Source organism: Trypanosoma cruzi (genome assembly GCF_000209065.1).
Source record: "Trypanosoma cruzi strain CL Brener chromosome Unknown tcruzi_1047053506173, whole genome shotgun sequence".
NCBI lineage: Eukaryota > Euglenozoa > Kinetoplastea > Trypanosomatida > Trypanosomatidae > Trypanosoma > Trypanosoma cruzi.
The window spans coordinates 63,093-77,237 of NW_921214.1; the positions used below are offsets into that span (position 1 = coordinate 63,093).

The 14,145-nt window shown below is 54.0% G+C and overlaps 2 protein-coding genes and 2 pseudogenes across 2 annotated transcripts, besides 3 other annotated features; all 4 read left to right on the forward strand.

The window, feature by feature from the left end:
* Positions 1–14,145: part of a sequence feature (areas not merged during assembly with more than two copies in the genome that could not be assigned to a particular haplotype) that runs on past both edges of the window.
* On the forward strand, positions 1,215–2,870 carry Tc00.1047053506173.200 (annotated as a pseudogene).
* On the forward strand, positions 4,181–6,346 carry Tc00.1047053506173.219 (annotated as a pseudogene).
* Tc00.1047053506173.240 (mucin TcMUCII, putative) lies at positions 7,017–7,541 on the forward strand (the record flags this gene model as incomplete). The annotated part of the gene is made up of 1 exon (XM_815583.1): positions 7,017–7,541. The coding sequence occupies one exon, from the start codon at positions 7,017–7,019 to the stop codon at positions 7,539–7,541; it is 525 nt and encodes a 174-aa protein (XP_820676.1).
* Positions 7,311–7,342: a microsatellite.
* Positions 8,260–13,013: a mobile genetic element.
* Tc00.1047053506173.270 (mucin TcMUCII, putative) lies at positions 13,453–14,145 on the forward strand (the record flags this gene model as incomplete). The annotated part of the gene is made up of 1 exon (XM_815584.1): positions 13,453–14,145. One exon carries the CDS (start codon positions 13,453–13,455, stop codon positions 14,143–14,145), a length of 693 nt encoding a protein of 230 aa, XP_820677.1.

Below are 14,145 nucleotides of genomic sequence, written 5' to 3' on the forward strand. Positions count from 1 at the left end.
CACACGGGTAGCTTGAGTCGTGGATAGTTTTTTTATTTTAATGTCATTTTGTGTTATACGCTGACGCGGGCACGTTCGGCAAGCATCCACTCTCCACAGCATGGCGTTTGATATTTTGGAGTCATCCCGGATGTAACGCCGCAACCACCGCCGTGGCAGTCATGGGAATTAAGATGGAACGCGGGACAGCGAAAGATATTGTGCTGCAAATGTGCCTGTTGCATTTGTTCTGTTGAGGAGGTCTTCAATTTAGAGGAGGAGGGATGGACACTGCACGATTCTGTGGCTTGGAGGAGTTATTACCCCCTTTTTAAAACATATTTTTGGTATGATCCCTGGCCCCACTCGTGTCTGTTCCGATTGCTTCCCCTGAGTGAAGCTGCGCCATGGCCATTATTATTATTATTTTTTTGGTTGTTTGCGGGAGGAAAAACACATTGCGGGTGAAGAAACCACACTTCATGCATGCGGCGTCCAGGGACGTACGTATTTGAGGTGGAGTGCACGTATGTGGATGTCACGTGAGAAGGAACGGGGGTTGACTGCCCAACCGTCACTCCTTTTCTGGAGAGTGTGCTCCTATTTTTTTTTTCTGTTGCCCTTTTGCCTCAGGGCACGGCGGGATTGGACAGCACCGTCCCGCGAAAGTCTTTGCGCACATACACACTCTTATGCCACCGTCGCCCCCGAATTCGGGAGTAAAACCCAAATTCCTGCTGCTTTTTGCATTGTCGCAATTATTTGTTTATCAACTGACGCCATTCTGTCCGGCGTGTCAATTTGATTGGATTGTGTGGGATTGCTCGCCGACGCCATCAAACAAAACGGGCTGAAGAATTGACTTATTTAAACGTCGTCTTGCGCGCAGGTATTTTCTTACTTTCTGTTGGTGTGCACTCAAACAGCGAGGAGTCCGGAACTATGCGTGCGTGGAGTTTGTTCTGCCATGTGAATTGCGGGCAACACCGAGGGGCTGTCACTTTGATTCGGTAGAGTTGTTGTGTCTCTTTGCAGGGTTGGCAGGGGAATTCCATGCAGCCTGCTACTGGTGCTGTGTGCTTAAATGCCACTCCATGCGAATGATTTGGTTTAGCGAGTGAGGGTGTTGATTGGGTTTGTGTGCACTCTGATTGTGTTTGCCACTTTGTGCGGGCACGCAAGACTTGAGAAGTGAGAAGATGGAGCGGGGCGGTGCATGGCCGCGTCCCAGACTGATGGTGCTCACCTCGGACATGGGATGGCCGTACTCGTAGAAATGGAAGGAGAACAAATCCACTCGTGACTGCTACGTGAACTGTGAGGTGGAGCGAGTGTGGCAGATTGTCAAGGGCGATCTCACCGAGTGGTTCAGCACTGACGGTGGGACCGACTTTACGCCTGGGCGGCGTGTGTTGATTGGGACGCCCGGGATCGGGAAATCGATGGGTGCCGGCTCGTACCTCCTCTACCAGCTGCTGCACTGCGATGTTGAGAAACTCCAAGTGGTTGTCTACAGTTTTGGTGGAAGCACGACGTACGTGTGTGACAAGGCCATCAAGACGGTGACAAGACACGTGGGTAGAGGAGCATCCACGGACGTTTTGTGGGATTGTGGGATTGTGTGATGAAAGGGCATATTATATACGATGTGACAGAGAAAGGGACACCGCCAGCGGAATATTTTGTGTCTAGCACCGGATGGGGCATGATTGTGGTGTCACCCCCAAACGTGGGCAACTATGGTGAATGGGAGAAGCAAGTAAAAGCCGAACGGATCATCGTGAATAGCTCCGGCGAGATGGATGTGAAGGCGATGTGTGCATGGATGAAGCGTGACGAGACTCCAGAGAAACAGGCGGGATACTGGAAGAAGGTCAAAGAACGCATGGAGAATGTGGGGCCGATTCCACGTCACATCTTTGATGCGAATAAGTTTATTCCATGCTCTGCTGCCATTGAGGATGCCTTGGATGGGATCAAGTCCAGGGATGGTGAAAGGCACTTTTCGCATGGGGGAGTGAGGCTGTGGTATTCTGAGAATGCGTCTCAAAAGCTCGTGAGGGTTGTCCGAGCAAGAGGAGAAGTCGGTGCTGAGGGATTTCTCAACGCACCGATATCCGTTTGCCTCGGGCGTCGAATACCGCACTATTTTGGGAGACGCGATGAGTGATGGGGATTTAGTTCTGTTGCTAGTATTGGGGAAGAGTAATACTCTTTTTTCTGAACGTATGGAAGGTTTGGCTTGCGCGCATTCATATTTGGAGTGAGTTCTTCGGTGCATTAGTAGAGGACCTCAAGGGCCTGGGTGCACCAGCACGTCGTGGAGGACAGCACGCAATGCTGAAGTCGATCCCTGGAGGGCACCCCACCGAGTTGTATGTGGATCGGCTGCAATGGAATACCACACAAATAGTACTATAAAGCATCGGCTGCTGTGCATACCGGCGGTTGGAAAGTTTTTGCTGGTGGACGCCTTTTTCTTTGTGGACTCAAATCCAGTGACGCTGGTTGGGCTGCGGGTAACTACGGCGGGTGGGCACCACATCATCGCCAGCACTGTGAGGCAGTTCACTGAGTGTCTGGCGGCATATTTTAATGGTTGGGAGGAATTATCCCGAGACATGTCGTGGGAGATTATTTATGTGCAGCGCGCAGACAGAACGCCGATGAATGGCTGGCAGCGACGTGGTGTCGTCAATTTAGATAGTGTGAGCGACGATGAAAGCCGTGAAATAGCGGGGTTCTGGAGGGAAGAGATGCACCAGTACCAAGTGTCAATATCATCTGGGGCTTTGGAAGAGACGCAGCTCTCCGAAGTGAGGAATAGCCACGGAAATGGGAAAAGGAATTGGGGAGGGAAGGGGGAAGTTCTGATTTCTGGTAAAAAATAGTGTGGGATATATATATTTTTGGATACTTGTGTGTGCATGCATACGGTGCGGGTGCACCAGAACCATGCGGCAGCACCGCACACGAAGGCCAGGAACGTCCAACGCTATCGAACATAACAATGACAAAAGAAATTAGGGGTGGAGTGGGGTTGTTTGTTTTCTGGTAAAAACGTTGGGTGATTTTCATATAGTATGTTAATTGTGTGTGCGCACACAAGGCATAATTGGAGAATTGCCCCGGCATGAGAGAATCATTGTGGCTGGCGGTGTCACGGTGTTACTGCATTGTCCATTTTCTTCTATTGTGTTCGAAGGTTCATCACTAACAGAAGCATCTTAAAGGGATTGCCGAATAATTTGTATTGAGGAAGTGGTGCACTCTGTGTGACCGCATGGAGTGAGGCGCCGCGTCGTAGATGGATGAGGAATCGCTTCTGCGTGTGGCTCTGTGGGTGATTGCTTGCTCCTTTTGTGCTGTGTGTTGGCTGCGGGGCTGCGGCCGTATCCCGTTGGCCGTGGGATTGAACTGGAGGCGATGGTGGCGTTGGGTCTCTTCTCCTCTTCCATGGCGGGTAGCTGCTGGCGGTGTGTGCGCTTGTTGTGTGGAGGGCCGAATCCTCTCACCCGCGGACTGACGGCACTGCGATGGTGTTTGTGTGTGAGGGCTGGTGTGGAGTCGCCGGCCAGTGTGAGGGCCGTGGCGGTGCTTTTCCCGAGACTGGTGTTTCTTCCATGTGTTTGTGCTGCTTCTTGCCTTTCCCTCGTCACCCTCTCCTCCTGTGTTCCTGCGTGGAGTGGCCGCATGCTCACGGGCCATTTTGATAGTGAGTGCCTCCTGACGGCATCCATCCGTCTCCCTCTCTCACTGTCTGTCCTTTCCTGTTGGGTGTGAGGCGTGCTGCACCGCGTGAGGGCTGGCCCGCACACACCGACGGCCCGCCGTGACTTGCCGTGTTGCTGCTCTATTCTGTGGGCGATGGCTCTCCGTGCCGTCCCTTCCGGATTGTCTTGTGCCCCGCTCTCTGCGTGGGTGCTCTGCTCTAACCCCGCTGACGTGTCTGATGTATTGCCGCTGTCGCTGTCTCCTCCACCTGTTGAACACACACATAGAGGGAAAACAAGCGCGAATCGCCGCTGTGAAATTGTAAGGCACTGAAAGGACCAACAGCACACACACCGCCCACACACACATATTTATGTGCACTCACGTGTTGCTGCAGTGCAGGCACTCCGCACACACAACCGTCGCCGCGTGACCGGATCCTGCGGAAGGAGGAGGGAAGGAAGAGAGAGTGAGCGGCAGAGGCCCAACATGTCCCGGCGTGTGTTTGCTTCCGCGGTGCTGCTCCTCCTCGTCGTGATGATGTGCTGCGGCACCGGTGGAGCTGGGAAGCTGAGGAAAGTAATTCGGTGCAGCTCATTGATTAATTTGAAGGGATGATAATTATTTCTTCTGCTAAATAGGGCGAAGGTAAAAATGACGTGGAACTTACCTTGCTTCGTGCTCCCAGCTTTGTGGGTGTGAAGGGCGGTGTGTTTGCCACCGCTGGGGTTCAGTGCAGGGCAGAAGGCGGAGTCAGCGGCTGTGATGGGATTATGGCGAGGCGGCTGAATTTAAGTGGTGGTCCAATGGAGATCTCGATGGCGGACAACAGTGTCCCTTTTGTGCGATTTCTGGGGGGTGCTGCTGCTACGGATGATAAGGAGGCAGCAGAGATAACGCGGCCCACAACAGTTGTGAGTGGTGGCAACATCTACATGCCTCTTGGGGGCTACGGCAAAACAAGTTCGGACACACAACCGGCTGACGCAAGCAACTGGAGCCTTTTGCTTGTGAGGGGGACCGTCACTGGAGAGGGTGAGAGCAAGAAGTTCCGATGCAGTGGGGCCCATGCGGTTAAACCCGATGCCGGAGGTCGCAATAACTCTCTGAAGAATTTGAATGGTGGAGGAGGTTTGGGTGTTGCGTTTCATGGCGGCACGATTGTGTTTCCCTGCAGGCCACAGGCGGGGATGGAAAGAGTGGTTTACTCGCCGTGCGGCTCACTTCGTCGGATAATAAATGGAGGCTTTCGTATGGCACGACTGGCAGGGGCTGCGGGGATCTATCCGTTGTGGAGTGGGTAGCTGGCAAAAAACTTATTCTGATGTCTTCTTGTGGGGATGGCCAGCACCAACTGTGCATGTCCGATGGGCATGGGACGAGTTGGTATCCAAATCGTGTGTCGATTAATCGCGTGTGGGGCAACTCACATGATAGAAAAGGGTACGGAGTGCAGAGTGGATCCACCACCGCAGTCATTGCGGGCGAGAAGGTGATGCTCGCCGCCCTGCCCGCGTATTCTAAGGACAATGAAAAGGGTCGGCTTCGTCTTTGGGTGACGGGCATTGTGCGTGTGCACGATGTTGGTCCGATATCCCGTGAGGGTGATGACGCTGCCGGCAGCTCCCTGTTGGTGAAAGGGAATAATGACGAGTTGCTTTCACTGTACGAGAACAAAGAGAAGAGCGAGGACGGATCAGACGGTCATTTTGCAGTGCGCGTGGCGGCGGGGCTGCAGCGTGTAAAGGATGTGGCGAAGAAATGGACAGATTTGGAGAGCGCCCCTCAATGATGCAGTCGTACTGCCAAGGTTGGCTGGGCGGCAGCAAATGGCATGTGCACTGGTCCTGTTCCCACCAAAGGGCTGGTTGCCTTTTTGTCCGGCAGCTCAACTGAAACCGAGTGGCAGGACGAGTAACTCGGCGTGGGCGCAATAATAAAGAATACGGCAGCGGCTGTTAATGGAGTGATGCTCAAAGGCGCCGGAGCGGGAGCGCAGTGGCCGGTCGACATGAATGGGCCGACTGTGCCGCACCACTTTGCAAACAGGGAGTTCATTCTTGCGGCGGCGGTGTCGATTCACGAGGTGCCGGAGAGTGGCAACGTCCCTTTGGTGGGTGTGGGGATGAGCGACCCCAACAGCACGGTGCTCATTGGCCTGTCGTACACCCACGAAAGGAATTGGAGCTTTATGACTCCTAGTGACGCTAATCCTGACGAGCCTGCTCTTTTTGACTGGAAACCAAACACGACGTATCAAGTGACGCTTGAAATGAATACGGATGGCTGCTACGTGTTTGTGGATGGGAGGGTATTGTACATGAAGAAGGCGGACGAGGAAAGCTTTGAAACCCTGCTGGAGAAACACAGGATCTCATACCTCTTTATTGGCTGGGGCAGTGCGAGAGGCACGGAGAGCAGCCGTATGACGGTGACCAACGTTATTCTGTACAACCACACAGTGTATTGTGAAGGGTTGGAGCAACTCAATGCAAGCACAGTTCCTATTCCACAATCGGGTGTTGCCAAACAGCAGAGGAAGCACGAGGGTGACCCGAGCTCTGGCAACAGCACCGTCCATTTGTCCGTGTCCCCGGTGCTACTACTGCCTGCTTTGGTGCTGCAACTGTGGGGCATGACGGCTCTGTGCTGAAAAAGGCATGGGGAGTGGAATTGCGACTCCCCGTGAGGAAAAAACTGCTCAGCTTTCCAGCAGCACTTAATTCATTTTGCCGGGGATTTTATTTTTCTGTTTTTTTCTTTTTATTTTTTTGGCGCAGGTGCTTTGTTGGGTTAATAAGCGCCTTCGTGTTTTTTGTTTGCTTTTCTGACCTTTTTCCAAAATCCTTTTTCCCTCAATGTCCGCCTAACAGACACACCGTCATGAGTGACGTGTTTCCTCCTTTTGTTTGCTTCTGCCACTCACACGCGGTGCCGGCCTCACTGCTGTGCGTCCCACGAACCGCACAAAACGGGGATTGGAGGGGCAGGCCGGATGCCGCATGGACTGTGAGGGATGTTGTGTGGGCTTGTGGAACAGTGATATTTTCTGTTTGTGCGGGCAATATGTATGCACGCACCCATTTCCTGTATGCTTTGGGGCACATGAAACGAAACATTCTGCTGAGAGATCTTTTCTTTGTTTTGTTTTGCTTCCAGGGAGTCGTGCGTGGTGTGCGGCGTACGGTGCATGCCTGGCTGCTGCCCTCTCCTCATGTGGTGTGCCCTCTGTGTGTGTCTGCCGCACCTCTCGTCTCCCCTGTTGCTCTCCATGCCCCTCACTGTGCAGATCAGCTCCACACCACTGAACGACCACACTCACGATGATGATGACGTGCCGTCTGCTGTGCGGCCTGCTGGTGCTCGCCCTGTGCTGCTGCCCGTCCGCGTGCGTGACAGCTCAAGACCCCGATTCATCGTCACCTTCTCCGGAGGTAAAAGGTGTGGCCAGGGCGGAAGGGGAAGCAGGTACGCCCGGTCATTCAGTGTCAGGCGATGGGGACAATAATTCGCCAGGTTCAACGGGTAATTCCAAATATCCGGACGTAAAAAAAGAATATGATGATACGGAAGTGTCAAAAAATGATGAGGAGATTAAGGTACAGGCACCAAATACCACGACGACTACCACGACGACGACGACGACGACTACCACAACACAGGCACCGACCTCGACCACCACTACGACACAGGCACCAAGTACTACGACTACAGAGGCGCCAGCTGTGTCGACCACCCGCGCACCGTCACGTCTTCGCGAAATCGACGGCAGCCTCAGCAGCTCTGCGTGGGTGTGTGCCCCGCTGGTGCTCGCCGCATCCGCGCTGGCGTACACCACTGTGAGCTGAAGAGGTGTGTGCGGGCTGTGCGTGCCAGCACTCAACCGCGGGGATTCGTTCGTGTGTGTTGTGGTTCACTGTATAAAATAAGAGGAAATAATGATCTTGTTTTGCTTCACTTGCTTCCGCTGCCGTGTTGTGTGCTCCGCGTTGTGCCCCGCATCCGCCACGTTGAACGCATCGCGGACACACTCATAAGCATGCGCACTGGAGCCCTGTGTTTGTTTTTCTTTTCTCTTTAAGTTCTTTTTTTAATTATTGTTTTTTTATTGCTTTTTAAACTTGTGGTTTGCGGTGCGGTGTGCGAGCTCTGCAATCGTACTGATTCCATCTGTCTCGTGGTGTGTGCGCTGATGCTGCTGGGGTGCTGCCATTTGTTGCTGTGCGTGGTGTACCGGCTGTGTCTATCTTTTTTCTCCCCTCTCTGTTGACGGGGTGTTAGGTTTTGCTGAAGGCTACACGCAATTGACAGGAGTGATGGCGATGATGACTGGCCGTGTGCTGCTGGTGTGTGCCCTCTGCGTGCTGTGGTGCGGTGCCGGTTTTGGGCACGCAAGGGACGAGTACGGAAGTGAGGGTGGAGGAGATGTGTTGACGCGGACGAATAATGGTGGAGGCGACGGAGTGTCTCTAAATGCGGAATGCGGGTTATTATCCACCTGAATTGGACTAATGAGAGCTGTCGAAGCTGCGGACGGCGATGATGCGATGAATGACACATCCTCAGCCCTGGCTCAGCCGGCCACCTCAACGTGGTGCCAGGGTCTAGTACTCTTTGCTAGAGAGGAAGCTAAGCGCCTGCTGCCCATCCGCTGCGCGCGGAGAGGCAGGAGGCGCCGCACAAACGGGTCGGAAGGGCACCAGATGGAGCCATTTACATGGCTGCCCGCGGAGCGGTATTTCTCTCCGCTACTGAATTCCATCGGCGCTTATCAGCGCTATACATACCGTTTGCGTGCCATATGTGACGCGCAACGACAAAAGCTACTGCTAAGCGGAGACATTGAGCAGCACCCAGGCCCCATAGCAGTACTCCAGATGAACGTTTCTTGCCTCACGCCGTCAAAACTCGCAACATTAATGGCGCAAGGAGCAGACATAATAGCCATTCAGGAGACATGGAATTCGTCAGAGCAGATCGCCAGCATGCACACTGGAGATTATGTGCTCTATGCACAGTCGCGCATCGGCAAGGGAGGCGGTGTGGCGGTGCTGGTGCGGAAAACTCTCCGCTCCAAGCGTATACCTCTCACCACCCCCCAGCATGACACCAGCCTTGAAGTGGTGGTGGTCCAGGTTGCTCTGGACCAGAACCGTGATCTCATTGTGGCGAGTGCCTATATGAGACCACCACCGCAAGTAACGCAATCCTTCAGGCGGTTAGTAAACTGCCTTCCAGCCTCGTCGCCGCTCCTGCTGTGCGGGGATTTCAACATGCATCACCCACAGTGGGAGCCATTCTTGGAGACTTTTCCAAGCGAGGTTGCTGCAGAATTTTTAGAACTGTGCACGGATGCGGGACTCACCTTGGTTAACACCCCTGGTGAGATCACGTATGCCCGTGGCACAAGAGAACGATCCTGTATCGATCTGACATGGTCAAAGCATTTGACTGTGTCGGATTGGTCAGCTTCCGTGTCGCCGCTTAGTGATCATTATATGCTGACATTTACGCTGCATCAGGCATTTAAGGATACCATACCTTCGGCACCCCCTTCGGCACCTAAGTTTTTCTACAGTTGGGGGAAGTGCAAGTGGGATTTATTCATCAAGGACTTCGACGCACAACTTCCGGCATACGACTATAAAAAGCAGTCCACCGGCATTAAGGCTTTCAAGAGAGCGCTTATAACTTCGTATCGACGACACTGCCCCCGCGGCATGCACAAGGACGGTCCCAGGCTTTGGGACGACACTCTCATGGAGGCAGAGCGGATGGCTACCGACAGCAAGGCCCGCTATCTACAGTTACCGACGCCCGACCGTGAGGCAGAAATGCAACGGACAAGGAGTCAATTCTTCCTCCTGCTCCGAGAGCGCTTGCGCAACACGTACCTACGTCGCATCAGCAAGTTAAATCCAGGCGAGCCACTCGCATGGAAATACATTTCCGGACAAAAAAAGGCATCACTTCCATCTCCCACATCAATGTTATTAGGAGATGGTCAACACACTTATAAAACAGCAAGGAGAGCAGCGAATGCTCTCAATCGCATCTTTTTTCCATTTCACCCCTCTCACAAGGCAGTTAGGTTTTCCAAAGGCATCAACAGACAGAGTGCATCTTTGAACATTAACGCTTCCTTTCTTTTTGGGCAGCAGAACAACAGCGAGTCTGCCGCTACATCTACTTCAGGTTCTTCACTCTCATCTAGTTCTGAGCCACAGGATAGAAACGAAGCTGCCACCACATCTGGTTTAGTTGCTCATCTTCACTCCCCTCTTGATGCACCTTTTAATCGTACGGAACTGCTTGCTGCGCTACGTAATACGCCGTATGGCAAGGCCCCCGGACCGGATGAAGTCTACAGTGAGGCACTGCGACATATTTCGTCAAAGGGCCTCCGATTCCTTCTTCGTTGCATTAACCACAGCTGGACGACCGGTACGATTCCGGTTGAGTGGAGACGCGCTACCATCGTTCCACTCTTAAAACCCGGCAAGTCGCCGGAACTGCTTGAGTCATATCGACCCATCAGCCTTACCTCCATTGTGAGTAAGGTTGCTGAGAAAATGGTACTGAAGAGATTGCTTTGGGTGTGGACGCCGCACCCCCACCAGTATGCATATCGTAGTATGCGTACCACGACGATGCAGCTGGCACACCTGATACACGAAGTGGTGCATAATAGAAATCATTATTTCCAAGTGAACCTTCTCAAGAAGAGCGGTATTGGCAATCAACTCCACTACAGACCCCATCGGACCCTGCTGGTGTTGGTTGATTTCAGCAAGGCTTTTGACTCCATAGATCATCGAGTCTTCAGTCGCTTGCTGGCTAATATTCCGGGGGTGAATTGTCGAAGGTGGCTTAGAAACTTTCTATGTGGTCGCTACGCGAAGACACGAGTTGGCCACAGACACAGCGATCGGCGTCCCATGCTGCGAGGAGTTCCTCAGGGGTCCGTACTGGGACCGTATTTGTTCTCCCTTTACGCACACCCACTTCTCAATCTGCTGAACAGCTTTGCGGGTGTCACAGCGGACATGTATGCGGACGACCTCTCTATTATCGTTAAGGGGCAGTCCCGGGAAGACGCCATTCCCACTGCCAACATGGTTCTTGGAAAGCTGCATGCGTGGAGTCAGGAAAATGGCCTGGCCATCAACCCGTCAAAGTGTGAAGCTGCTTGGTTCACACTCTCCACGCACACGGAGTCAGATTATGATCGTGAAGGAAGGTGGCCCCTGGTAGTGGCTGGATGTCAAATCCCAGTCATGACCATGGGGGCATCGCGAACTACGAAGCTTCTCGGCATGGATCTCGATCCACGACTGACGCTAAATGTGGCGGCCACCAAGCAATGCGCTGCCACTTCGCAACGGATATCGCAGCCACGCTGCATAGCGCACAAAGAGGCGGGACCATCTCCACATGACCTACGCACGTTCGTCATTGGATACGGTGCTTCCAAAATACGCTATGGCAGCGAGCTCATATGGGCAGTAGCGACGGATTCAGCGAAGAATGAGATGCAGAAGATGCACGCAACACTGGCACGCATTGTCAGCGGAGTTCCGAGCACTGTCGACCCGGAATCCGCGCTACTGGAGGCTAATATGCCGCCGCTCCACGTCCTTTGCCTGCGCGCACGGCTCTCAATATTTGAGAACACACGCGCATGCCAGATGGACTGGATGCGGAGACCCCCGCCTGAGCCACCGCCTCGCGCCGGTTTCCGCATCTCGCCATTATCTCGGGACGAGCTATATGCCTTCGTAGACGCATACACAAAGGACTATGGCATCACCGAGAGCTCACCACGCGAAGAGCGGTTCTTTCGCAGCTCCATTCCTCCCTGGTTTTCGGCCTCCGCTCACCGGGTCACCATCGGTGTGGAACTTCCGATAGACCACTCAATAACTGACGAAGAAGAGCTGATACGGGAAAAGCGCAGAGTCAGCGAAGAGGCTCTAGCGCTGCACAGCCGTCGTTCGTGGATACTTGCGACCGATGGCGGTGTAGACGTTCCTAAGTCAGCAGGGGTTGGAATACTGCTTTCATCCCTCAACTCATCGGAGATAATAGAAAAGGCCAGCATAAACTGCGGTGCACGCCCATGCAGCTACAGGACGGAATCCCGTGCGCTGCTTCTAGCCCTAGAGAAGCTGATGATCCCTCGTATCCGCCACAGGCGTAAAACCCTGCTTGTGGTTACGGACAGTCGGTCTCTTTTAGCGGCTCTAAACAAGGGCCCGCTCAGTCATACCGACTGGACGGAGGATCAGATCTGGCAGCGTCTCTTGACACTGATGCGTGCTGGCTGGTCCGTGCACCTGCAGTTTTGTTACGGACATTGCGGAGTACATGCTAACGAGCCTGCAGATCAGTATGCGACGCAGACTATGGAAAGTGGACAATACACGGAGCAAGGAATCGCACCTTTATGGCATACGGATCTTCTGACATGTTTTACTACCCAGCTCACCAACAAGTGGCGTAGTACCATTCGTCAAGACACTCTTCGCTACTTGCTTTGCGGCACAAGGCCATCAGATCTCAGCGGCAAGGACCTGATCACTCAGGAAGTTCTACACCGTCAGGAACTGGTTCACCTCGCAAGGGCAAGGTGCGGGGAATCCGAGCTCTGGGGTCGCCTGTACTGGGCCGTGAGAGATTGCAGAAACCAATGCCGTTTCCGCAACATCTCACCGGAACAGTCCGCTTTCATGCGCTCTAACGCCGATCCCACTGCACCGGGGACGGACACTGTTCCCCCGACGGCGAGGGAGGAAGACGTCTCTCCAGTAAGGAGACGGACCCTCACACGCCGTCGGAAGGAGAAATGTCCGCACTGTGATTCCACATTGACGGGATTCTCGGGTCTCTTCAGTCACTGTCGGTCATTTCATCCGGAACATCCTCCACCGCTTCCCGAGCTCAAATGTGATTTCTGTGACATGGTTTTCCCCACACGGAGAAGCACCGCACAGCACAGAAGTCGCTGCGCACACAACCCAGACGTCACACGGCATCGAAACAGCAGTGCCAGGAGGCGATCTCTGCTGCCGCAGGATCAGCCAGCTGCCACAAGCACGCCAATCGGCCCGCAGGAAACCTTGCACCATCTGCTTCCGGAATGTCCAGGCACCTTGGCTGTGCGCCAACGGCTGGGCATTGAACAGGACCTTCGCCTCGGAAAGTTCTCTCAATGGCAGTTGCTTCATAGCAGGAAACTTTTGTCGTTGCTCGACCACCTCTTCGGCACTGAGATGGCACTCTATAGCTAGACGCTCTGGTAAGAGTAGAAAAAAAAAAAAACAACTGGAGGCAGTGACAGCAGCACCAACAATCCGCGTGGTGTGCGTGGATCTCCTTTTTAATTGTTACTTTGCTTTTGTGTTGCTGTGTGCGCTGCACCTTCTTGTGTGTGCGCACCCTCCGTGAGGGGTGCAGGCGCGACGGACCGCTCTCGCCGTGTGTGCATGCGGTGGAGCCTTGTGTGCCGCTCCTGTTTGCTTGTCCCTCTTCCATCTGTGTGTTGGTGTTGCGGCAGGGCTGTGTGTGTGTGTGCCTGCTGCCGTGGATTGGAGTGTGTGTGGTGCGTGGTGTGCGGCGTACGGTGCATGCCTGGCTGCTGCCCTCTCCTCATGTGGTGTGCCCTCTGTGTGTGTCTGCCGCACCTCTCGTCTCCCCTGTTGCTCTCCATGTCCCTCACTGTGCAGATCAGCTCCACACCACTGAACGACCACACTCACGATGATGACGTGCCGTCTGCTGTGCGCCCTGTTGGTGCTTGCCCTGTGCTGCTGCTGCCCGTCCGTGTGCGCGACAGCGACTGAGACTGCGCCTAAAGCCGCCCCCAGTCTACCGCTTCCTCCACCACAGCCCCCAAATACGACGGCCGGTCAGTCAGGGTCGTCAAGTTTGGGGTCCGCTGAGCAACAGGGAAATAGTGGCGGAGAGGGACAAAGTTCGACTAATTCAGATCCGAAATCAAGAGAAGTTTCGAGTGCGGCAGAGAAAGTGGTTACTGAAAGCAGGACAGTTTCCGAAAGCCGAGCGAGTTTGTCCGAGGAACAACCACATAAGAACACGGAAGATGCCAAGGCGACCACAACGGCTACTAAAACAAAGTTACCGGAGGGTGACGAGAAGTCTAAGCCTGAAACCAATACAAATGCCACCAGTCCAATTCCCTCTGCACCAGTGATTAAACCGTCTGACGCTTCTGCCGAGACGACCACGACCACCACAACACAGGCACCAACCACGACGACCACTACCACAACACAGGCACCAAGTACTACGACTACTGAGGCGCCAGCTGTGTCGACCACCCGCGCACCGTCACGTCTGCGCGAAATCGACGGCAGCCTCAGCAGCTCTGCGTGGGTGTGTGCCCCGCTGGTGCTCGCCGCATCCGCGCTGGCGTACACCACTCTGGGCTGA